Source organism: Acomys russatus, chromosome 10, assembly GCF_903995435.1.
Source record: "Acomys russatus chromosome 10, mAcoRus1.1, whole genome shotgun sequence".
Lineage (NCBI taxonomy): Eukaryota > Metazoa > Chordata > Mammalia > Rodentia > Muridae > Acomys > Acomys russatus.
In genome coordinates this window covers 36,664,461-36,690,844 of record NC_067146.1, presented here as the reverse complement: position 1 = coordinate 36,690,844, position 26,384 = coordinate 36,664,461, and the positions used below count along the sequence as shown (strand labels likewise).

The following is a 26,384-nucleotide window of genomic DNA, read 5'->3' as shown; positions in this document are numbered from 1 at the left end:
TTGTTTCATTACTGTTGAACATGGCCTAGAGCAGTGCAACACCCATGCCTATACATATCCCATACACCCAGAAAATTTTTAAATATTAATAAAATATAAGTATCTATCATTGCAATGATTTTTCTTTTTTAAGTATCAAATTCATTGAGGAGGGCAGGATGGTGGTGGTGCACACTTTTATTTAGTCCTAGCACTCAAGAGGCAGGAGTGTGTGGATCTCTGAGTTTGAGGACCCCTTAGTCAACAGAGCAAGTTCCAGGTAGCTCAGGGCTACACAGAGAAACCCTGTCTCAAAAAACCAAAAGGAAGGTTAAAAAAATTATTCAAGAGTATCGGCCTTTGTGGCACACAATTGTGACCCTAGCTTCTCAGGAGGTTGACTCAGAAGGATTCCAAGTTCTTAGTAGAACTTTGTCTTTTAACCTGAGGGTTATTGTTGTTTGTTTGTTTGTTTTAAGGCTTAGATATAACTAAACAGTAGACTTCTTGCCTGGCATGTGTAAAGTCTTGTTCAATTTCCCAGTGTTTATTGCAGCGGGGCAGGGGGGGGGGCAGGGTGGGAGGCTGTAATTCTGGAAGAAATAAAAAGCTTGAAAAGATTCCTACCAATAACAGTAATCCAATAATTAAAAATCTCATGGCACTGCTGTGCCCTAGTCTTGGCTTTTGAATCAATTCTCCCTTTAAAGGACCTGTAAGTCCTTGGAGACACGGGAGTTGTAGGGCTAGAACATGGGAAGGCCAAGGTAACCTGGAGTCTCCTGCTTTGCTGACGAGGAAAAACTGTCCATAGAATAAAGAGAATGTGTAAAATCTCACACACACTGACTTGAAGGCTTTCTCACTGGCCACATTTAGAAATGTTAAATACCAAACTAGCTAAATGAAATAGCACATGCCTTTAAGTCCAGCACTCAGGAGGCAGAGGCTGACAGATCTCTGAATTCAAGACCTGGTGTTACATGACAAAACTTTTCTTGGCAAGATACTGCACACACGCCCCCTCCTCACACACACACACACACACACACACACACACACTAACTAAAGTAAATCATGGTGAAAGATTATAAAGCAGAGTGAAAGAGAATTCATGAGGTCATATTCACAAATAGATAATAAAACCTAATGTTGTACAACCTAATTGTTCTACAAGAAACAATGTAAGTAAGGAACTATCCTTTATAAAAAAAGGACTTTTTTATCAAGTAATAACCAGAGGTAGATGCTAGAGTTAGTATGAAAAAGTTGTTTGCTGATATTTTCATAAGTGTGAATTTGTGCTTAAGTGGGTACCTTTCATTGCTCAGTATGACTAAGGCGAAACCTCGCAGAGATCTCCAACTCAAGCAGTCAATGCACACTTGGTGTCAGCTCATTCCTGACATAGAGGATACATGACTTTTGTCGTGCTACCATTGAATGCATGACCAGAATCCACTCGAGTGCATCTATCAGAACAGGTGGCGGAAAAGCAGAGACAGTAGCAGGACAGAGCACGGGCGGAGACCCAGAGATGCTGCCTCGTGTCACAGTGTCATGCTGTGGGGAGAGTGTCCTAGGAGAGCGACTCTGGCAGTTTAAGAAATTACACATGCTTTAAACTCACACTCACAGCACAGTCACACAGAAAGGAACATCTGCCTCTTGTCAAGAAGCTTTAAGTGGCCTGGAAACAAGCCAGTTGCCTGCCAGTGGGAAATGGACCAACCACGGTGCATCCATGCAATGGATTACAACTCAGAAGAGCGGCAGACATAGTTCAGGAGTTGAGAGCACTGGCTGTTCTTTCAGAGGACCTGGGTTCCATCACCAACATGGCATCTCACAGTTGTTTGTAACTCCAGTTCTGGGGATCCAGTGCTCCCTGTGCCTCTGCCGGATTATATATGCTTGTGGACACACAAACTCACACAACCACACACATCCACATAAAATAAAAGTGATTTTAAAAGAAAGAGAGAGGGGGAGTAGTAAGCAGCTCAGTAACGCGGGAACCAGCTGTTGATGTCCTCAGTATTCTGTATGCCACATAAAGCCTCTCTTTAATGAGGACGTTATAGTGATAGGGGAAAGTGAGTTCTTGCCAGCTGAGGCTGGGGAGAAGCCGTGACTTCAGAAGGGTAGTTCTGTACCCTGACTGTGGCACATGAAATGAACCTCTGTACAAGGGATGAAATTTCATAGTGCTGGGTATCATGCCTATAGTAATGAATGAAATTTAAATAAGCCTGTGGTTTAAATAACAGTCAGTTTGGTTGTTTGAACACTGTGTTGTTTCCAGTTACTCAGGACATTATCATTGGAAAAAGCTAGCTGAGGGGATTCAGACTTTGGCTTAAATTTGTACAAAATAAGAAGGTTGTTTTTGATGATTTTTTTGTTTGGTGAAGGTTGTTGTTGTTATTTTCTTTTGTTTTAATTGAACATAGGACAAATTAGCCTGTATTCTGTAGAAATTTCCAAAAAAAACCTATGAAGGACACTTGGTGAAAATTTAAATAGGTTGTCTATGTTAGATAACATAGTAATGTTAATTACCTCTGATAAGAATGTTTTGGGTTTTGTTTGTTTTGGTTTTTTGTTTGTTTGTTTGTTTTTTGAGACAGGGTTTCTCTGTGTAGCCTTGGCTATCCTGGACTCACTTTGTAGACCAGGCTGGCCTCGAACTCACAGCGATCCACCTACCTCTGCTTCCCAAGTGCTAGGATTAAAGGCATGTGCCACCACGTCCAGCCCACTTCTGTTAAGAATGTTGTGGCTGGGTGGAATGTTCCTGGGCCAGGGAGATGGCTCAGCAGGGAGCAGCACTTGCTGCCCAGCCTGACAACCCCAGTTCCATCTCTGGAACCCACATCGTGAGAGGAGAGAAGCAACTCCCACAGATTGCCCTCTGACTAGCACATGCCCACTGGGGAACACATGTATGTACACAGGTACAATAAAAAAGTAAACAAATAATAAAAACAAGAATTCATATTTTCCAGGAAATGCATGGCATATCAAGGCCCATCTGTCGGCCACAGACCCTCACAGGTGTTTTTGGACAAGAAAAAGTTAGCATGTGTGCCTCACCTTGGTCATTCAGACTCCCTGACCATTAGTCCATTGTCCTTACACCTTTGTTCACTTGATTGTCATTTTGCTTTGTGACAGGGCACTGAATATCAAGCAGCCATGGAATGTCTCCAGAACGCTGACAGGAGGAGTCTGCTGGCTGAAATTAAAGCATTGCGTGCTCAAATTAACAGCAGGAAAGTGACTCCGAAAAGAGAAGAGGAAACAGACAGAGCAAGCCAAGGTGTGTGCTTGCCAGGCTAGGGTGACCCAGAGCCAACTGAAAGTGTCGCTCTGCTGCCCCCAAAACCCTTTCTGCTCAGGCGCCTTCTTCTCATTCTCAAAGCAGGACTGTATCATTACCATTAGGGTTAGTGGTTGTCGAGTTGCCTTTAAACAGCTATATTTATTTATTTATTCACTGTACATCTTAGCCCCCTCCATCCTTTCCTCTTGGTTCCGCCCTCCCTGTCTGTCCCTCTACCTCCAATCCCCCTTCCCTCAGAAAAGGGGAGCCCCACCCCCACCTATCCACCTCAGCTCATCAAGTCAAGTCAGTATTTAAAGAGTCCTCTTCCCCTGTAGCCTGGTAAGAGCGCCACCAGCAGTTGGGGGTATGGGAGAGTGATCAGAAATCAGGCAGCAGAGTCTGTGTCAGAGACAGCCCCTGCTACATGAAGCCTGAGCTGCCCATCAGCTAGGTCTGTGTAGGGGGCCAAGGTCCAGTCCATGCATGGTCCTTGTTTGGCGCTTCAGTGTCCGCAGGCCACTCTGGGCCCTGGTTAGTTGGCTCTGTTGGTCTTCTTGTGGAGCTCTTGTCACCTCTGAGTACTTTTGTCCCACCTGCCCCCACTTTTCCACAAGACTTCCTGTGCTCACCCAGTGTTTGGCTGTGAGCCTCTGCATCTTTAAGCAGCCATATTTAATTTAAATAAACAGGCATTACATTGATGTGGTTCAGCTCGTCGGGGTTATTTTCTTCATTGTAAGACTATTTTCTGAGAAAAGTTTTTTTGTCCCTCTTAAGATGTCTACCTAAAACAGGAGGGACTCCACAATGAAAGTGGCTGTTTATTTTTAATCTGTAGCCTACAAAATTGTAATTTGTAATATCATAAAGATAATTACAAAATTCAGATACACACTGTACGAAATTATGAAAATGAGCATGTGGGAACATTGCTTACCTATGCAGTAGAACTTGCCCTTATTCCAGAAGCCCCTCACATGACGCATTTTCTACTTTACTTTTTCTACCACTTTATAAATTCCTAGACTGTATGTGTCTTCCTGGCTTTGACCCTTATCCGTCTGTGTATATTTTGTGTCTTATTTCTCCACCTTTATATGACATTCTTCCAAGTTCTGACAAGTATCTCTCAGTTAGCTTCTGTTGTGTATGCAGATTCTGTGTGTGAACCTTTGGCTGTTTGTGCTGTCAGCACAGCTACAGACTCACCGTTTCAGAGTTTCTAGTGCACGCGGGCATCAGTCTTCCATCTTGCAAGGAAGTGCATCACGGAGGACACGGGATGTGCATCTTCAAAGTTATTAGATAATGTCAGACATTGTGCTTAGTTTTGAGAGGCTGTTTTATAGCCCAGGCTGGCCTCAGCTTTATGTAGCCAACGATGATTCTGAGCTCCTGGTCGTCTTGTCTCTAGAACTCCAAAGTGCTGAGGTGACAGATGTTCTCTACCTTGTGTAGCCTAAGCTGTGTGGAAAAGCAGCCGTACCAGTATGACACTCACTAACGGGTGTGAGTGTTCTGTGGCTTTGCATCTTTACCAGCAGCTGGTATGGCAGACATGTTGCCAGTCAGCTGGGTATGCTGTGCATATACATATTAGTGTTTTAATTAACAATTCAGAAGAAGTGCTTTATTCCCTTTTCTCAAGGTTAAAGACTAGCTGGATTTTATTTCTGTGTGTGCTTAGTGAGTAGCAGTCCTGCCTTTCAGTGGGGTTATGTTTTAATGGAGCAGTCATCATATCTGGTGAGGACACTTGCTACATCTTTAATAATTGTGTTTCTTATAGTTTTAAAGACAGACAAGTTTCATGTAGTTTCAGAGACAGAACCACGTAAGTTCTCTTTTGTAATTGAAAAGCTGAATCATACTGGGCACGGCGGCTCATGCCGGTGGTCCCAGGATTTGGGAGACTGAAGCAGGAGGTGTGCTGAGAGTGTCACTCTAGTCTGGACAGGGTTGCAGGGTGAGTCCTTGTCTAAAAGAAGCAACCATAATTGGATCATTGTAGTCACTGTGCCATGGGTAACTCCTGTAAATGTTGTGTGTGGTTATCAGAAGTCACTGGAAATCTTCAGTGTGAATGATTGTCATTCCTCATATATAAACTCCTGGGGACAAGTTCCTGTCTCCAATAACTTGGGAGCATTTAAAGTTGCTTATTTTTAAGTCTTGCATTCATTAAAATGCATTGTTACTATTTTTTTTTTTTTTTTTGTCACTCCCCTTTGTTTTGAATTCTGAAACATTCCACCCCTCAAAGTATAAGAAAAAGATATATAAGTTACCAGTTTGGGGGACAGGAGCAGTTGGTGGTGTCTTTGTAGTGTTCTCATTAATTAGAAATGATTTCTTAGGAGTAAAATATTTACCATGCACACGTGAATGGCCAGGCCATCTTTCAACACCAGCCTTGCTCCCCCTAGAACTCGGAGACAGCAGTACACAGCAGAAGCAGTCTCCCATGCTGGAAGTTGAGGCGGAACTCAGCAGCCTGAAGGACAGAGCGGCGGAGCTGCATGACAAGCTGAGTTCAGAAAAGATGGTGGTCGCAGAACTAAAAAGTGAACTAGCACAGACAAAACTGGAGCTGGGAGCAACACTCAAGGCCCAGCATAAGCGCCTAAAAGAATTAGAAGCATTCAGGTATGCCAAGCTGCTGTAGTCTATGTGTCTGGGGAGAAATTGTACTGTCATAACAGTTATTCAGATAGCACATGGAGTCTTAATAGCAGAAGAATGAGCAGGAAAACTCTGATTTTTCCAGATTTAAAATGCGCTCATGCTGGCCTACCCTCTGCTATGACTTCTATTCTAGTCAACGATAATTAGATAGAATTGTGGCCTCTATCTTACCACTGGCCAACGTTTAAGTGATGTTTAATCTCACGCTTTAGTTGCCTAATATTTGCCAAGTATTGGAATCAAGAACGTACAGGAAAAGGATGTACTACTGGTGTGAATACTGAGGTGTTCTGCTCGCCAAAGGCATACTGCAAGTACACACATTTTATTTTGGACATTGATTTCACACACACAAATTCACAACATTTCTATGTGCAGTAAAAGACCCAAAAAAAAGTTATTATATCTTTCTGGCAATAAATAGAGTAATTATTTGCACTAGGAAATAAATTGTACTCTTAGAAACAGTAGTTCATTTGAAGGGAACCAGTCTAGAAGCCTTGACTTGACATAGCGTAGCTAGTTTATAATAAGCCTCGGTAGTGGACTGCAAGCTCCTCTTTATGATGATGTCATTCCTCAGGATAATGTTATGTTCATGTCTCTCCTCATTCAGGTTAGAGATTAAAGATAAGACAGAGGAAGTGAATTTCCTTACTGATACATTAGCAAACGAGCAGAAGAAGTCACTAGAGCTACAGTGGGCTTTGGAAAAAGAAAAGGCCAAGGCAGGACACCACGAAGAAGGATACAAAGAAGAACTCGAGGTATTGTCTCTGTGTATCCTGGAGAGTCCCCAGTTCTAAGGCATTCTCCACCTAGCTGTCAGCCTTCTCGTCTTTAAAATGTGCGCTGTTCACTGAATACTGTTGCAAAATTATCTAGGCCATAGTAGAAAGAAAGTAAATGCTGTGACACGGTGTGCGCGTTCCTTTCCTCCCTTCCCCAGCAGCTGCTTGCCACGGAACACACAGACCTCGCTGCCTTTACTTTGCAGTGCCAGCTTGTGAGCCTTCCCTAGGCTGTCCTTTTGTCTCTGCTTGTCCTCTATTGGGATAGACTCTCCCCTTCTCTGCTGTATGACTGATACCCTCTGTTAGGGGCTTTTCTAAAAGTCTGAGCTTCAGTATATCTGGATTGACCTGTTCTCTATACAGTTTATTGCTGTCTTCTCTTGCCTTTCCACACACTACACCACACACACACACACATACATACATGCACACAGACACACACACACACACATGCATGCACACACACACACACACACACGCATGCATGCAGACACACACACGCAGACATATACGCATGCACACACACATCTCTCTGCCTATAGTCACGAAGACTTCTGGAGACACAGACAAGTACTGGGATTCTCCAGGCTTGACCTCTTACACCTTGTTCAGTCTTGTTTCCACAGTATGCTGAGTTGAACTCAGGGCATCCCACATGCTAGCCAAGCACTGCACCACCCAAGTACACGTCCAGCTCCTTTCCTCTACACTTTGACCATGAGACAGGGTCTCTCCAGCTTGCTCATGCTCCTGAATCTGCATTCTCAACCTCCTGCGGAGCTGAAGTCGCAGGCGTTTGCCACCAAGCCCAGCAGTTTTTTGTTTTGGGTTTGTTTTGCATGGTTGGTTGGTCTTTGGGGGTTTTTTTGTGGGGGGGGGGATTGTTGTTTTGTTTTGTTTTGTTTTGTTTTTTCCGAGACAAGGTTTCTCTGTTAGCCTTGACTGTCCTGGACTCACTTTGTAGACCAAGCTGGCCTCGAATTCAGAGATTCCCCTCTGCCTCCCTGAATGCTGGGATTACAGGCCTATGCCACTGCACCCAGCTAGATTTATTTTAGTTTTAGTATATGACTGTTCAGCCTGCATGTGTATCTGTGTGCCAGGTGTATGCATTAGTGGAGGAGGCTAAATGATGGCATTGGAACTGGAATTATAGCCATTTGTGAGTTATCCTGGTGGTTCTGGGAATTTAACCCAGGTCCTCTGGAAGAACAGCCAATGCTCTTAACCACTGAGCCATCTCTCCAGCAAAACCCAGCAAAGATTTTAATGATTGTATGCATCCAGCAAAGTTTGCTCATTGTGGACATCTGGCCATTTTGTATCAGTGTCTGTCTTTTTTTTTTTTTTTTTTTTTTTTTTTTTTTTAATATCAATGTCTTTCTTTTGGAAAAAATAAAACAGTAGAGTTCAGTTTCTACCACATCCTACCAGGGTTCCACATTGCAGAGGTAAGACTGGTCATCGTGGTGTGGCAGCCAAGTCTTGCTATTGTTTGCACACGTCTTTTTAACCCCTAATTTAAGAAATAGATTTCGTTATGGTATTTTAACATGGGTCATACTTCTTTTTTTAATTAATTTACTTTCCATCTAGATTGCAGCTTCTCCCTCCCTCCTCTTCTCTCAGTCCCTCCCTCTCATCTCCACTCCTCTCATCCTCCCATCCTCTTGTTCTCCTCAAAGAAGGGGAGGGGAAACCTCCCATGAATATCAACCAGCCTTGGCGTATTAAGTTGCAGTAAGACTAGGCACATCTATAGTGACTAAACAAGGGGAAGGGGAAAGGCAGGCTATGAGATCAGAAACAGCCTCTGCTCCCGCCTTAGGAGTCCCACATGAAGACCCAGCTGCACAACTGTTACACATATGCAGAGGGTCTAGGTCTGTCCCATGCATGCTCTCTGTTTGCCAGTTCAGTCTCTGGACGCCTATGGGTCCAGTTTAATTGATTCTGTATGTTTTCTTGGGGAGTCCTTGACCTCTGGCTCCTTCAATCCTTCCTCTCCCCTCTTTCACAGGATTCGCCAAGCTCCACCTAGTGTTTGGCTGTGGGTCTCTGCATTCTTTCCATCAGTTGCTGGGTGAAGCCTCTCAGAGGACAGTTATGCTAGAGTGCAAGTATGCCAGAATATCATTAATAGTGTCAGGGGTTGTCAGGGGTTGGTTCTCTCTCGTGGCCTGGGTCTCAAGTTAGGCTAGCCACTGGTTGGCCATATCCTAAATTTCTGCTCCATCTTTAACCCTGCACATCTTATAGGCAGGACAAATTGTGGGCTGAAGGTTTTGTGGCTGGGTTGTTGTCCTAATCCTGCCATTGGAAGTCTTTTCTGGTTATAGGAGCCATTTCAGGGCCCATACTCTGCATTGCTAGGAGCCTTAGCTAGGGTCACTCACATACTTTCCATTGTCCTAGGTTTCTAGGTTGCCCCAGGGATGTCCTCCCTCAACCAGTTCCAGTTGTCTCTCCTTCCATTGACCCCCAATGTCTCTTCTATTTCCGCTTCTTAGTGGAATTCAAATGTCTCCCCGTGGGCCCTTCTTTTCACTTAGCATCTTTGGGTCTATGGTATGTTTATCCTGTACTTTATAACTACTATCCATTTATAAATGAGTACATACTATGTTTGTCTTTCTGGGTCTGGGTTACCTCACTCAGAATTTTTTTTCTAGTTCCATCCATTTGCCTTCAAATATCATGATGTCATTTTTAATAGCTGAGTAGTATTCCATTGTATAAATGCACCATAGTGTCTTTATCCATCCTTCGGTTGAGGAACATCTGGGTTGTTTCCAGATTCTGGCTATTACAAATAAAGCTGCTATGAACATAGTTGAGCAAGTGTCCTTGTGGTATGGTGGAACATATTTTCGGTGTATACCCAGGAGTGATATCTCTGGGTCTCGAGGTAGTTTATCCCCAGTTTTCTGAGAAAGTGCCAGATTGATTTCCAAAACAGTTGTACAAGTTTGCACTCTCACCAGCCCTGGAGGAGTGTTCCCCTTTCTCCATATCCTCACCAGCATGTCCTGTCACTTGAGTTTTTTAGCTTAGCCATTCTGACAGGTATAAGATGGAATCTCAACATTGTTTTGACTTGCATTTCTCTTATAACTAAGGACGTTGAGCATTTCTTTACATGCTTCTCAGCCATTCGAGATTCCTCTGAGAATCCTGTTTAGCTCAGTGCCCCATTTTTCAATTGAGTTATTTTGTTTGTTGGTATTTAATTTCTTGAGTTCCTTATATTTTTTGGATATTAGCCTTTGTCAGATGTAGGGTTAGTGAAGATCTTTTCCCATTCTATAGGCTGCTGTTTTGTCCTTTTGATGATGTCCTTTGCCTTATAGCTTTTGAGTTTCATGAGGTCCCATTTATTAATTATTGATCTTAGAACTTGAGCTGTTGGTGTTCTTTTGTTCAGGAAGTTGTCTCCTGTGCCAATTAGTTCAAGGATTCTTCCCACTTTCTCTCCTATTAGAGTTAGTGTGTCTGATTTTATGTTGAGGTCTTTGACCCACTTGAACTTGAGTTTGTGCAGAGTAATAGATATGGACTAATTTGCATCTAAAAGTCTTGGAGAGATGAGGGATACAAGGTGCACACCTAAACACAATAAAGGCAATTCACAGCAAGCCAACAGCCAGAATCAAATTAAAGGGAGAGAAACTTTAAGAAATTCCACTAATATCATTTGACTCTTTCTGCTTCTGGATTAGCTCACTCATTATGATCATTTCTAGCTCAATCCATTTGTCCACAAATTTTGGGAATTCCTTGTTTTTAATAGCTGAGTAGTATTCCATAGTGTAAATGTACCACAGTTTCTTTATCCATTCTTCTACTGAGGGACACTTAGGCTGTTTCCATGTTCTGGCTATTATGAATAAGGCTGCTATGAACATGGTTGAGCAAATTTTCTTGTTGTGTGCTGGAGCATCTTCTGGGTATATTCCAAGGAGTGGAATAGCTGGGTCTTGCGGAAGCCCTATTCCCATTTTTCTGAGGTAGCACCAGATAGATTTCCAAAGTGGCTGTACTAGTTTGCATTCCCACCAGCAATGAAGGAGTGTTCCTCTCTCTCCACATCCTCGCCAGCATGTGGTGTCGCTTGAATTTTTGATCTTAGCCATTCTGATGGATGTAAGATGGAATCTCAGAGTTGTTTTGATTTGCATTTCCCTGATGACTAAGGAGGTTGAGCGCTCACTTATATCTGCATGCTAGCCCAAGGGGCATGTCCCATGAAAGTCTTCACTAACCAGGAAACTGGGACAGAGGGGAGGACAGCCTATTGGGACTCTAGATGAGAGAAGCATGGGAGAATGGCAAAGTTGAAGAATCCAGAGGATCCTAGAAACCTACAAGAACATTATGATAGGCAGATTTGGGCCCAGGGGTCCCGCTCAAACTATGGCACCAGTCAAGGACAATACAGGCCATAAACTTCAAACCCCTACCCAGATCTAGCCAATGGGCAGGACATTCTCCACAGTTGAGTGGAGAGTGAGGTCTGACTTTCACACGTACTCTGGTGCCTCATATTTGACCAAATCCCCTGAATGGGGAGACCTGGTGGCACTCAGAGGAAGGATAGCAGGCTACCAAGGAGAGACTTGATACCCTATGAGCATATACAAGGGGAGGAAGTCCCCCTCAGTCACAGTCATAGGAGAGGGGAGTAAGGGGAAAATGGGAGGGAGAGAGGAATGGGAGGATACAAGCGAGGGGATAACCATTGAGATGTAATATGAATAAATTAATAAAATTTTAAAAAAAGAAAAAAAGAAATTCCACTAAAATCAGAGGCAAAACAAAGCTTTCCACTATATATCTATTCAATATAGTACTTGAGGTTTTAGCAAGAGCAATCAGATAACTAAGGAGATCAAGGGGATATAAATTGGAAAGGAAGAAGTCAAAATATTGCTATTTGCAGATGATATGATAGTATACATATGTGACCCCAAAAATTCTATCAGAAAACTCCTACAACTGATAAACACCTTCAGCAAAGTGGCTTGATACAAAATTAACTTTAAAAAATCAGTAGCCCTTGTATATACAAACGATAAAGTGAGAAAGAAATTAGGGAAACAACACCCTTCACAGTAGCCACAAAAAATATAAAGTATCTTGGTGTAACTCTAACCAAGCAACTAAAAGACCTGTATGACAAGAACTTCAAGTCTTTGAAGAAAAAAAATTGAATAAGATATCAGAAGATGGAAAGATCTCCCATGCTCATCGGTCAGTAGGATTAACATAGTAAAAATGGCCATCTTACCAAAAGCAATCTACAGATTCAGTGCAATTCCCATCAAAATTCCAAGACAAATCTTTACATCTTTGAAAGAGCAATTCTCAACTTAATATGGGGAAAAAAACAATCCTGTATAATAAAAGAACTTCTGGAGGTATCTCCACCCCTGAGTTCAAGCTGTACTACAGATAAGTAGTAATTTTAAAAGAACCTCATGGTACTGGCATAAAAACAGACAGGTGGACCAATGGAGTAGAGTTGAAGACCCAGAAGTAAACCCACACACCTATGGACACTTGATTTCTGACAAAGAATCCCAAACTATACAGCGGAGGAAGAAAGCCTCTCGTACAAATGGCGCTGGGCTAGTGTGCGCCGTCCTTTGTTCTCATTTGCTGCCCGCCGCCATGGCCTTCTCTTGCTCACCGGCTAACCTCCTGCCACTCCTTGCCTCTCTGCAGAGTCCTCTTTGTGTTTAATTCCACATACATTTCATGCCCTCCCGTCTCTCTCTAAACATGGCTTCTTCCTTCCCTGTGCCCTTGATTCTTCTCTGCTTATCATGACACTGGGGAACAGTTATTCTCTTGAGACTTCATATATGTTCTTAAATTTTTTTAAGCATGTTCCATTGAAAGCTAGCATAAAAACACATGTATTTTAAAGATTGTCATTTGGAGAAATGTACTCCGCTTTATATTTAGCCAAAGAAGGTTGTGTTTATATCCTTGATGCAAGCAAGCCGTTTGACTGTCTAAATAATCACCATCATCTGCTGGGTAACAATTCTGTCTTCAGTCACCAGATGCTGCTGTGTTGCTGTTACCAGAGTCAAGGTCATATACTTTAAAAGTATTTTTAATATTAATGTGTTCCTCTTAAATTACATTTTCGCCTCAAGGATCTGAAGTTTTCACTTGAGGATCAGAAACGGAGAAATGTACAGTTAAATCTACTTTTGGAAGAACAGAAGCAACTACTAAATGAATCACAGCAGAAAACAGAATCACAGAAAGTGCTGTTTGATGCCCAGTTATCGGAAGAACGAGGCCGGAACTTAGAGCTTCAGGTTCTGCTAGAGTCAGAGCAAGTTAGGGTTCGGGAGCTGCAGAGCACCCTGGACAAGGAGCGGGAGCTGCACGGCCAGCTGCAGAGCTGCGGTGACAGTGGGCAGCCCCCTCCAGCCTTACCTCCTGAGGACCTGCTGAAAGAGCTCCAGAAACAGCTGGAGGAGAAACACAGCCGCATAGTGGAACTCTTAAATGAGACTGAGAAATACAAACTGGACTCCCTGCAAACACGGCAGCAGATGGAGAAGGACAGGCAGGTCCACCGGAAGACGCTGCAGACAGAACAGGAGGCCAATACCCAGGGCCAAAAGAAAATGCACGAGCTGCAGGCCAAAGTGGAAGAGCTGCAGCGGCAGCTGCAGGAGAAAAGGCAGCAGGTGTACAAGCTAGACCTGGAGGGAAAGCGACTGCAGGGCATTATGCAGGAATTCCAAAAGCAAGAGCTGGAAAGCGAGGAAAAACTGGGAAGTACGCGACTAGTGTATCAGAATCTTAATGAGGTAAATTTTGTTTCTTTTCCAGTATTTCTGAGGGCAGTTGTATGGCTCATGGGTCAGAGCTGCAGACCCAGATTCAGTCCCAAACCCATGTGAAGGAGGAAAGAGAGGGCCAGCTTCACAAAGCTGGCCTCTGAACTCCACATGCACCCTATGGCGTGGGTACACTCACCTAATGATAATGTTTTTAACTTAGGAGTAATTTTAATATTTTAAGATGACCATAATAGTTTAAAATATTTTAAACTTCAAATCATAGCGAGCTATTTAAATAGTTATGTTCAGATCATCCTAAAATGGAGTCTATATTTTGAATGAGGGTAGTAATTTTGTTCCCTGAAGAAAGGAAATAAGATGCTGCTCATTTGTATTTTCTTTTTCTGTCTAAAACTGCTAGCCGCCTATCTGGAACTTCGCTGATGATCGAACTAGAAAGTGGGTTCTTCAGCAGAAGTTAGGAGACACCAAGGACACGGACCACGCAAGGCTGATTGAGATGAATGGAGGAGACCCTGACCAGAACTGTGACTTGAAAATGATCAGACAGACACTGCACCATGTGGCCTCCAAACTTGAGCACGTGGCCCAGAAAGCCCGCAGCAGGTCAGACCTCCACCTCATCTGTAGAATTGACACCTTGCAGATCTGCCAAGAGTGAGAAAATGGTGCATTTTGTCAAGACAAGGTTTTTCTATGTGGCCCTGGGTGGCCTGGAGTTTACTCTGTAGATCAGGCTGTCTTCACATGTGCAGAGAAATCTTCCTGCTTCTGCCTCCTAGGAGTAAAAGCATACAACACCAAAGAAGAGATATTTTAAAGATAATGCATGTCTACATCAGGTAGCATGTTTTAGCAGAATGTACACACCTGAGCACAGCTAACACCTTGAACCAGAAAAGGGGAGCATTAAGAGTCAAGTGATAAGTGAAACAGAGCAGCTGTAGCCGCTAGTGTGTGTTAGTGAACAGAGCACCCCCTAGCCGCTAGTGTGTGTTAGTGAACAGAGCAGCCCCTAGCCGCTAGTGTGTGTTAGTGAACAGAGCAGCCCCTAGCCGCTAGTGTGTGTTAGTGAACAGAGCACCCCCTAGCCGCTAGTGTGTGTTAGTGAACAGAGCAGCTCCTAGCCACCGCTAGTGTGTGTTAGTGAACAGAGCAGCTCCTAGCTGCTAGTGTGTGTTAGTAAACAGAGCACCCCCTAGCCGCTAGTGTGTGTTAGTGAACAGAGCACCCCCTAGCCGCTAGTGTGTGTTAGTGAACAGAGCAGCCCCTAGCCGCTAGTGTGTGTTAGTGAACAGTGTGTGTTAGGAAGTGTCCCTGTGAGGTCTTTGACTTTTTGTCTTTTTCTTAGACTACAGTTTGAAGCAGCAGGTGGTGATGCTATTCTTTGGATTCAGGAGACTATTGGTGGAATTATTTTGCAACTACAGAGACTAACTGACCAGCCAAGCGATAAGGTAAGACTTTTTAAAAGTTCTTTGTAGAGAGAACAAAGATGAAATGAAGACTTGTTATTGTTTTTGTTTATTTGAAATGCAGTGTTTCTCTTCCCCCAACAAGAGGTCTTGGAAGCTGGGATTAGCATTCATTGTCCTTGCTGTCCAACAGAGAGCAGGCTTCTTGAGAGAGGACCCTGGCCTCGCAGCCATGAGCTTAGAATCCTGATGGCATCTTTCTTCACAGCTGACTGTTCTGTGGAGCCTTTTCACTCCCTCTTTGTGACTTTGCACATTTGACAGTTTTAACTTTCTTTCTTTCTTGTTTTTTTTTTTTTTTTTTTTTCTTTCTTTTTTTTTTTTTTTACTTTTTTTCTTTTGAGACAAGGTTTTTCTGTGTAGCCCTGAACTGCCCTGGTACTGGCTATATAGGCTGGTTCCAAACTCACAGAGGTCTACCTGCATCTGCCTCCCAGGTGCTGAAATGAAAACCATGCATCACCAAGCCCAGCTGTATTTTACTTTCTTTTTTTTTTTTTTTTTTTTTTGGTTTTTCGAGACAGGGTCTCTCTGTGTAGCTTGGCCATCCTGGACTCACTTTGTAGACCAGGCTGGCCTCGAACTCACAGCGATCCACCTGCCTCTGCCTCCCGAGTGCTGGGATTAAAGGCGTGCGCCACCACGCCCGGCTGTATTTTACTTTCTAAAGCCCTGTTTTTCTTGCCTTTTGTGTCAGTATTCTCACTTAACCTGCCTTCAGCCAGGTCTGTCTGTCCTTCTTCTTGCGTCTGTGGTCATGTATGCTTTTCTCTAACTACAACCGTGAAGCTTCCTGGCTCCCAGGCCATGACTCTCACTGGCCTTGGTGAGCACCTGGGTGTGCAGGTGCTGCTGACGGTCCTGTGGATTCGGTGAACAAGTGACAAGAATGTTGCCCTTGTCCGTTACTGTCCACTGTACTGTTCTGGTGTCACCCTTTGACCTGTGGTCCAGGATTGTATTTACAGTGAGTTACCTGACATCTTTGGAGAAATTTTCCAACAGTGACACCTCAGGCGCCTCACAGACACATTCAAAGCCAAACCCACCTCCTCCCTCATGCTGCTTTCTGGTTGTGATATTACCTAGTTTGGAAAGCTGGACGTTGCCATAGACCTTACCCGCACATGCGAGCAGACACTCACCATAGAAACATCCATTCATGTACCATTTACTCTGTCCCTAGTCACCTCCTCAGTGTCTCCCATGTAAACTGCAGAACCTCCTAAGCAGACTGTCAGGTACCATGGATCTGTGTCCTTCCCTAAGCTGTTGTACCTTGCACGCTGTTGCCAGAGGACTGTTTGTAAATACATGAATGCTGTTTGTGGTGGTGCCTCCTAAAATCTCCTTGGCTCTCTGCTGCAGTGTTGAGGTCTGATGTCAAAATATGCAGAAACAGTCTGACAAAGTACTGCTAGCTCCTCCAAAGCAGCACACTCCTGCGTGATTCTCTGTCCTCCGGTGTGTGCCCGTCCTGCTTCCTGTACCCTCCCCAGCCGTGTTCCTGCTTCCCAGGTTTCTGCTGTTACCGAGTTCCAGTTCATGGACTCAGTCTGTGTCAGCACCTACTTGCTTTCACTAGACTTTTCAGGTCCGTGCATGTTTATATAACCTGTGTCTTTGGTTTTCCAGCACAGCTTAGTGCCCCCTGGTTCTTCTTGTGGCTCCTTGACAGAAAGCCTAATGAGACAAAACGCTGAGCTCACAGGACACATCACCCAACTGACCAATGAAAAGAATAACCTAAGGAACATGATCATGAAGCTGAAAGAGCAGATCAGGTGTTACTGGCACACCAGCGCTGGTAGAGGTTATGTACGTCTCTTTTTCTAAGTAATTTGAAGTTAGGTTGTTGGCTCTAATTTGACTTTTAACAATAGTCTAAAAAAAAAATCATGTATGAATCTTATTAGGGTATGTGGAAATTATTGTATATCATGACAGTAATAATAAAAATGTCTATTACTGGGGGGAGGCTTCTCTACCACACCCTGGGTTATATACATACAAAATTGCTTACCTCCAGCCTTGTACATGAGAAAACCAAGTCATGCTCAGTCTGAGATCTAAAGATGTGTGTGCTGCCTGAATGCAGACACACTGAAAGATGTGTTCAAATGTAGACACTGATTATTGTTGTCTTCAGTTACTAGTTACAAGGTTTACGACCAAAAGAAAGATGATGATAATCTGGCACGTGCCTTTAACCCAAACACACTCAGGCACAGAGGCAGACAGTTCTCTGCATGCAAAGCTCACCTGGTCCACACTACCAAATCCCTGACTACCAAGGACTAGTGCTCTATCACCAGTGAGACCCTATCTTTTAAAAAAAAAAAAAATGCTGTTAAATTATATATTTCAGGCTAAGAAGCTACTCTCTCAATTTAAATTTGTCTTTAAAGCTACAAAGAAGAGAGCTAGTCTCTATATTTACCCTTACATTTAAAGACTGGCAAACAACTACATAGTCAAATAAATAACTTTTTCATGGAGCTATCCTGAGAGTCACTCCCTCACATCCATCCAGTCTCAGTAGTAGAGACTGGACACTCAGACCTAGACAGGTGTGTGATTGTGGCTGTGGGCTTGAAGGGCTGAGGCTGGACAGCCTACTGTGATTTAATTCAGTTGTCTTGAAAAACAGTATGATAGAGCTGAGCTCAGTGGCATGCCTGCAGTCCCAGCACTCAAGAGGCAGAGGTAGGAGGATCTCTGTGAGTTTGAGGCCTGCCTGGTCTACAAAGTGAGTCTAAGACAGCCAAGGCTGCACAGAGAAACCTTGTCTCAAAAGCCAAAGAAAACAAACAACAACAACAAAAAATGATGCCTCCCCCCCCCCCCCAGAGAGAGAGAGAGAGAGAGAGAGAAAATGGTATGATAGGCCATGTTTCTGCAGTCTTCTAGGTTTTCCTTCGCTGGTCATGCTAACATCGAAGCCATCATTGCTTCAGAAAAAGAAATCTGGAACAGAGAAAAGTTGGCTCTTCAGAAATCTTTAAAAAGGGCAGAAGCAAAAGTGTGTAAACTGAAAGCTGAACTAAGAAATGACACTTTACTTCAGAATCTGAGCCCTGACTCTGAGCATGCCACCATGCAGGTAGGCAATATCCTGTGCATACACGCATCCTGCTGACCCTAACTGAACAGACCACAGAAGTGTGGGTACCGCTCAGGCTAGGTCCCTGGGCGTCTCTTTTCAGTCTGCCGTGATTACAGTGTCTCTACCTGGTCATAAGTTTGTAGAGAGGCACACCCAGAACTGTCCCACATTCAGCCCTGCTTTTCTTGCTCTCTGCAGTGTGACCCTACTCCCCACAGCTCCTAAGCAAAGTCCCTGACCGTTGGTGTGCTGGGAGTGGCCTCGCTAACGCTGAGAATGAATGCATTGCTAAAGTTGCCTTGACCAGTTGGTCTAAGTCCAAAATAGAGGAAGGAAAACATATGGAATATTTATTCCAACTATGGAGTGGACAGAAAATAGCTTAGTTAAAAAGCTAATGGATGAGTGACTAATTTTTTTAAAAATAAGGTCAATATTTAAAAACATAGACATGACAACAAAAATATTTACAATAAATGTGATTAAAATCCAAAGCATAACTCTGATTTTACGAGTTGTACTCCAAAGGTTAATTCCATCACCTATCAGCTTGGCTTTCCCAGTAGACAGCAGCCTGGTGTGTGGCCTAGTGCTCCTGTTTTTTATTTGCTAGTCTTCCTCCAGAGAACAACGCAAATGGCTCCTCACCATCTTTGTTCTTTCTTTCATTAAACACAGAGAATTTACAGTAAATATTTGAGAGCCTCAGGTTTCCGAAAAGCTCTCATATATCAGAAGAAATACCTGCTGCTGCTCCTGGGGGGCTTCCAGGAGTGTGAAGATGCCACCCTGGGGGTGCTTGCCCGCATGGGGGAACACCCAACCTTCGCAGATCCCGAGACAGTCACCAGCCACCCCAAGGGATTCACCAGGTTTCGCTCTGCTGTCAGAGTGTCTATTGCAATTTCAAGGTAAAGGCTTGAAGAAAATTCATTTCTGCCATAAGCTCTCAAAGAGAACACGTGTGACGTAGGCACTGTAGACTACTTTTTTCCCATTTAATTCTCTCTAGGTTTCCACCCTTACAGCAGAACCTTTGTTCTGTGTAAACCCCTAGAAAGGTCTTTCCAGGTTTAAGTAGTTGATGACTCCAGTCCACACTGTCCTTTTTTAAAAATAAATCCAAATAAACCTCGCTCAATCATAAAAGGGGAAGGCTGTTTTTGAAACGCTACTTATATAAATGTGGTACACGTTTCTTTTCTCTACTGTTAAATTAAGCCACCCACAGCACCCAGCTGAAGAAAGCCCTGGTCTGTCCACCTGAGTCAGGGGTTGACCCTCTAGAGCTCACCTTTCTTCCCCAGCTGTCCAGGCTAGGAACAACTTCCAGTTAAAACCTGTCCTGTATTGTCCAAAGACCTGGAAGCTCTTCAGAAACTACCATTGAGAAACTTGGGTCACATATGAGGCAGGGAGAGGTGACAGGGTCAGGGAGGATGAGCAACCTGCCCTGGCAGCTCTGGGCTGGCAGGGCTCAGCCTCTTGTCAGCCCTGGCAACTCTCTGGAGGCGCTAGGGTTTGTCTGATTGCTGGCCTCTGGCCTGCCTGCCTCTTCCAGTCCGCATGGTAGCTTCTCGGCTCCACTCTTTCTCACCTCTCATTCCTTTCATCAGTGTGTATGTCGTAAGCCAGGGCAAGCCCAGTGGGGACATTAATAGACGGCACCTGCCTAGTGGCATCTCCCTTTCTACTGGGAGAGAGGACAGTTCACAGAAAAGAGACGCTAAATGGTCTGCTGAGATAACAGGAGTCTGCCTGTAATGCTGAGAAATTCCAGAAGGCTCCATGAAGGAGAAAAGCTATCAACCTTAGTAACGTGGTTTGAGATGGGGTCTCACTATGTCACTCTGGCAGTCCTGGAACTCACTATGTTGACCAGCCTAGCCTCAAACTCTGGGAGATCCGCCTGCCTCTGCCTCCCGAATGCTGGAAGTAAAGGGATGCACCACCACACCTGGCTCATCCCTCCTTTTTTTGCCCTGCTGTAGGCTCATATGTTGATCCTCCTGAAATTGGCACTAAGAAATTAAACCTGGCACTCCAAAAAGTCCGGTAGCCCAGGAAAGAAAAAATGGGCAGTCAGCAAGGAATTGCGCTAGCTGGTGACACACCTCCATTCCTTTTGAATCCACTGCTGTCTTTGTTCCTGATCACATGGTCTAAAGCTCCCCGGGTTTCCCTGGTGCCTCTTACTGCCTGCTGAAGTTCACTCTCTTCTCTGCCTGACCTCGTTCTCCTCTGTTACCTTTTACCCTCTCTTTGCTCACTTTTTTCTATCTACTTTTGCCCTTCATCTTCTTCTGCCCACTTACGTGGCCGTGTTAGAGACACTGGCGTCTTGGAAGTGAGGGGAGTTCATCCATGCCCTGTGCCTCATCATGTGGCCAGAGACCAGTGGAGTATGTGTAGTTTAGCAGAGGCAGTCATGTAACTGTCCTGAAACATGTTCTGTGTTCATAATTACGGGCATGATTTTGTGGGTACACATGTTTACGTGGATGTGCTTTGAGATCTTTGTCTTGGGCTCTCTTCTAGAATGAAATATTTGGTTCGGCGCTGGCAGCAAGTCACAGGCTCTAGTTCCATCCATATTAACAGGGATGGCTTTGGGCTGAGTCCAGGTAAGGGCAGGATGGTGTGGCTTCTGCTTATGACTCTGAAGTTGCTGCATGTGTGATGGCTGTCAAGTAACGAGTGAACACCCTTTCAGCAAGGCTGAGGACTTTGTTTTCAAAACTAGAGCCTGATTTATGGAGTTAGTCTGCACCAAGTCCTGTTTTTCTTCATAGATTCTCTCTCCCATGTAACTGACAGGCAGTTACAGTCGCTTGGCCTGAGCCATGAAGAACACATGCCATTTGTCCCAGATTAGCAGCTGGGAAGCAGTGGAGCGGGCTGGGGAGGCCTGCTGGCGTCACATGGAGGAAGTGCAGCTTGAAGTTGTAACTCTTCATCATCAGGGTGTTGCTGAGCTTACGTGGCTATCTAGTAGTGCTAACTCACAGTTCGTCTCTCCTCAGCTAGAAAGCAGGAGGAAAATGTTAGGGCTGAGACAGGGAGGAGTAAGGAGGAGGACACAGAATTACAGGACACATGCTGTGGTGTCAGTACTGTACCATGTTCAGGTGTCCTGACAACTGAGCAGCAAAGAAAGTGCCTGCTCCTTGACAGTGTTTTAGGATAGCCGCCTTACACTGAGAGGAAATGTTTACCGTGATGACTTGTGTTGGCACAAAGAGTAAGCAAACCTTGATTTCACAGATTTGTTTTGTTTTGTTTTGTTTCCAGTAAAGTAGAATAGTGAAGATAAGACTTGGTCACATTGGTGTAAAGTTTTAACCCACATCATCTTTTCCCCGCAAAGCGCACACACTCAGAAACCGTTCTGAGACACCAAAACACTTTGTTCTTGGTACAAGTAGGTATTTTGCAAAAAACATATTACAATGAGATTATTTTCTTTGATACCAGAAATAGCCATGTCAAAGGTAAGCAGAAAACCACCGAAAGGCTCTTTGGTTTGTACTGTTCTCCTTTAGCAAGAGTTGAAACTGACTGTATATGGTACACAGTCCCTACGCTATTCTTTTAAACCCTTACTGCTTTTATAGAGATCTTCCGAGACTTAGTCTTTTTTTTTTCACTACAGTGCTATATCTTGGGTTTATTTAGGTGTTGAAAAGACTGAACCATTTTATCATTCTGCTGGTGGGCTGGAGCTGTATGGAGAACCAAGACACACAGCGTACCGCTCCAGGCCGGATCTGGACTGCCCCAGGTCTCCCTTACCATTTCAGAATAGGTAAGAACTTGCCAAGCCCTGGAGTAAGCATAGTGGACTTGCTAGAGTCAGAGACGTGGACCATAGGGCTTCTGACTTCTCTGCACTGTGAGCTAGACATCATTAGTTATATGTAGTTTCTGTATCTTGAAGCTTAGAATCAGATCTACCGTTTTATTTCTAAATGGTTTCTAAAGACATAGGGAACACAATATATAAATTGTGTTTAGAAATATATGCTGTAGTTAGACATTGGAAGTATTGGTCACCATCCATTAAAAAAGAAAATACTGTAGACACACAAGAAGTTGCTTTACACAGGCCCAGCGTTTCCTGAGCACCTCTGCAAGCTTGTACTGGGCCTTCTTAAAGTGGCATCTTCGAGTTCATTAACGAGTAACTTCCTTATTAACCTATATTTAGAAGTCTGGAAGTACAGATAAGGCAGTGGATGGCGCAGGGGAGAGGCAGGCTGGCAATTTAGCTGCATTGTTTCTGGCAAATTGGATTCTTGAACATACTTTAATCCCTAGGTACCCAGGTGCTCCGGCAGATTTAAATCCTCCTTCCCTGGCCTGCTCCCAACTTCAACAGTATGACCCTGATAAAGCTCTGACAGATTATATCACTCGGCTACAGGCACTGAACAGGCGACTCGGAGCCATACAGTCAGGTACTGCATTGTAACCACTTCTCTGTAGTGGCCATGCTAGGCCCACCCCTCTCTCTCCAACTCCTTGGCATGCTTCTTCAGGTTAATCAAATCAAATCAAATGCACTGAGCTCAGTGCATTAGTTCCCAGGTTGTCCCAGCTTTACCTCTGACCAGCAGAGAAGTGACTATCACTCCTGTGTCCACCAGCACCCCTGACAGAATGGTTTGCTACTGTCTTCATTCAAACTAGACAGAATGCGTAATGAGCACCCCCTTAAGGTATGCTGAGTGTGAGGCCCACTACAGAACTTGGTCCTACGTAGTACATGATAGAAGGCAGAGCGACCTCGCCCTAAGCAAGTAAGGCACCCATTGTCCCAACTCCAAACAAGCTATCCCTTGTAAGATACTATAAGCATCATCTTTCTCTCCTCATATGTTCCATGTGTGTCATATGTTCCATATGTGTCATATGTTCCATGTGTGTCATATGTTCCATGTGTGTCATATGTTCCATGTGTGTCATATGTTCCATAAAGGTGGAGTTTAAAGGGCTGGGGAGGTGGCTGCAGGGAAAGGTGCCTGCCTCCAAGCCTGAGTACCTCTCCAATCCTCACAACCCACAAGGTAGGAGAAATACCAACTCCTACAAGTTTCCCTCTGACCTGCACTGTGGGATATCACCTACACACAAACACGGATAAAATCGTAATTTTTAAGACATTTTTACAGATATACTTTGTAAGAACAATCTTTTATTCTCCTCAGAACTATTCGCAAAGTATCATACTTTACGTAGAGGTAGATTTCATTCATCGTTGTGAGAAAACTTCCGTCTTCCTTCACTCACTACTAGCCCAGAGACTGAGTCATTTTAGTTTAAGTTATTGTGCTAGCCATCCACTTTGATGGGGTTTTTGTTTTTATTGTGTGTACGGATGTTTTGCCTCCATGTGTTAACTGCTTATTACACCATGCATGCCTGATGCCTGCAGAGGCCAGGAGAGGATGTCAGATCTCCTAGGACTTGAGTTGCAGATGGTTGTGAGTTGCCTGTGGGTGCTGGAGATCAAACCCAGGTCCTCCTGCCCTCATCATTTTGCAAAGATTCTTTCTCTATTAATACCATACACTGTAGACTACAGCTATTTAAAGTTAGCTTAGCTTGTCGTCAAGATGTCATTTACTTACCAGCCCAAGTGACCATTGGGAACTCATGGAGCACACTGGCATTGCCTTACTCTATATGGCCAGAGTGGTGACTCCTACATACAGTCAGCCTCTCAGAACTAAGTCCAAGTTTGAGGACCCAGTGCTTTGGGGCATCTTAAACCAAACTACACACAAACGTGCATGCACACAGATATCACACAAGCATGCACTAAATCTTTATTTTTTTTTAAAAAAAAAATTTAAGTTCAGGTCTGAAGACATTGGGGTCTTATTTGTATATGTGTTTGCACATCTTTGCCACAGCATGGGCATAGCATTGAGAAAACTTGCAGATACTGGCTCTGTCCATCCACTGTGTGGGTTCCAGGGATCAAACTCAGATTTTCAAGCTTGGCAGCACCTCAGCCATTAAAACATCTCACTGGTCCCCAACATTTTGAGATGGTTTTAAACAGATCAGCCGCCTGTGTCCGCTGCTGCCCTGATACAGGCAGCAATCTAATTGTCCTGCTTTTTATTTTTACAGGTTCATCTACACAGTTTCATACTGGCATGAGGAGATAATCCTTTGAAACATTAATTTAATAAATATTAAATAGATTCCCTTTTGTGAGTCAATGGCTCTTTTGTGCTTTTGTATTGTGAATATTCAATGGGACCAATACAAACACAGCTATGATTGTATCCGAATCCTTGCCAGCACATGAAGACAAACTGGAGTTTGTGTATATAAGCATTGTGTTCATGCACAATAATCATAAAATAACATGTATATTTGTAGAATGCTAATTTAAATGATTAAATTATAAACTTTGTGTATTTGTAAGGGTAAAAAGATTAAAGCTTTTTCAAATGGCAATGCTGCTGAATGTGTAGCCTGCAGTGTCCTGCACTTTTCTTAAAGAGCTACTGAAGGTACATGTTTCTGCCTAATATATTTGCTACTGGTGATGAAGACAGAACATATCACTCGTAGAGACCTATTTTTGTATAATGGTAGAAGTTTGAACTTTATGGGGTATTTTGTCAAGTACTGAAATAAAAATGACTTCACCATTTTCATCATCCTGTATTTGAAACTTCTTGACTTTTAACTAAGCCACACCTCTTGGTACCTGTCACCTTGGTATGTGTCTCAAATAGGGAGAACTCAGGATCTAAAAACTGGGTTTCTCTCCCTCCATTAAAGAATTTTAAATGTGCCTTTGTATAAACTATCCATGATGGTGTTTTCAACACTAAGTTTGCATTTTCATTTATTTAGTATTCATGTCCAAAGATGCCTCCTCACAAATCTAGACACAGCAATCAGCTTCAAAGAATACTAAATTGTATCAATAATAGTGTAGCAGAATTCAGGAAGCCTCCTCCTCAGCCAGCCAAAGTCTTAACTGGGACACTCTGAGAGGATACAGTTCTCCAGAGGGTTCCCTGTAGCACAGCACACTTGCTGACTGTCAAAACAGCCTTGCTGTTCACTCTGAAAGATACTGTTTCACTACTAATGAGTTATGTAAACACAATCCTGAAGCTGAGCATTGCTGGGAAGTTCTAGTTAAATATTTCCCCTGCATTGCAACCAAGCTTTCAAGAAATAGCAAAGCGGATTCTAACAACTAGTTAAGAGGAGTGTTGTGCATAAAAACCTTTAAAGCTGATACAGTCGCCAAGTCAAGGCAGTTGTGTAGGGAGAAAGCATATGGACAACTGTTTGCCAGCCGAGTCCGGAAGTCAGCCCTCCTGTGGCTTTGGGCCTCTGCTGTGTTCTTCTCAATAACTGTTATTCACAATAACTGGTCTGTGATGAAAACCTAATTCTAATGCTTCAGCATATTAATTCTCAGCACTGAAAGTATGTCAGATTCTAAAACTAGCCAGTGAACAGGCCAGCCTTACTCAGATTTAACTCTGTCCCAGGAACCTACAAATCTCATTCAAGTCTAGAACCCTTCTCAGACCAATAAAGACAAACTATCCAGGCTGGCGAAGAAAATCAGTTACACGGAAACAATCATCAGGCTTCCATAAGAGCTGTCAACTAACACATGCCAGTGCAGCATCTGTGAGCCAGGAGTCATCTAATAACCACCATAGTAAAAGGAGAGAGAAGCATACTTGGAAAGGTCAGCAACGTTTATAATTTGCTGTGAAAATACCTGATTTCTCACGGGGCACTCGTAACAGAGTGACTTACCTAAGTAACTGAAGGAAATACTAAAGGGGAGCCTAATTCATACAAGGAGGATGCAATTTTCCCTCGAACTGTATTTACTGACGCACACACTTCAAATTCATGGATACGGACAAGTGAACTTTTTCTCATAGAGAAATTTAATGTGAAACCTTTTAACAGCAGATTTAGGCCTCCATACAAAGAATCTTCAAGCCTCAAACTGTAGCACACTGTCGTAGGGTTTCTATTGCTGCGATGAAATACCATGACCAAAAAGCAAGTTAGGGAGGAAAAGGTTTATTTGGCTTACACTTCATATCACTGTTTATCATCAACGGAAGTCAAGACAGGAACTCTAACAGGGCAGGAAGCTGGAGGCAGGAGCTGATGCAGAAGCCATGGAGA

At 43.6% G+C, this 26,384-nt stretch overlaps 1 protein-coding gene across 1 annotated transcript in view; it reads left to right on the top strand.

Annotated features, from left to right (window-relative positions):
• The window catches only part of Akap9 (A-kinase anchoring protein 9), a 138,315-nt gene extending 113,326 nt beyond the window's left edge, over window positions 1-24,989 (top strand). Inside the window, 13 exon segments of the mRNA XM_051152007.1 lie at window positions 3,157-3,301; window positions 5,734-5,953; window positions 6,609-6,759; window positions 12,951-13,619; window positions 14,014-14,219; window positions 14,965-15,070; window positions 16,724-16,906; window positions 17,991-18,191; window positions 18,873-19,105; window positions 20,733-20,818; window positions 21,870-21,999; window positions 22,512-22,651; window positions 24,333-24,989. Of these exon segments, the coding sequence (XP_051007964.1) occupies window positions 3,157-3,301; window positions 5,734-5,953; window positions 6,609-6,759; window positions 12,951-13,619; window positions 14,014-14,219; window positions 14,965-15,070; window positions 16,724-16,906; window positions 17,991-18,191; window positions 18,873-19,105; window positions 20,733-20,818; window positions 21,870-21,999; window positions 22,512-22,651; window positions 24,333-24,370 (2,508 nt within the window). The 3' untranslated portion in view covers window positions 24,371-24,989.
• The last annotated feature ends 1,395 nt before the right edge of the window (window positions 24,990-26,384 follow it).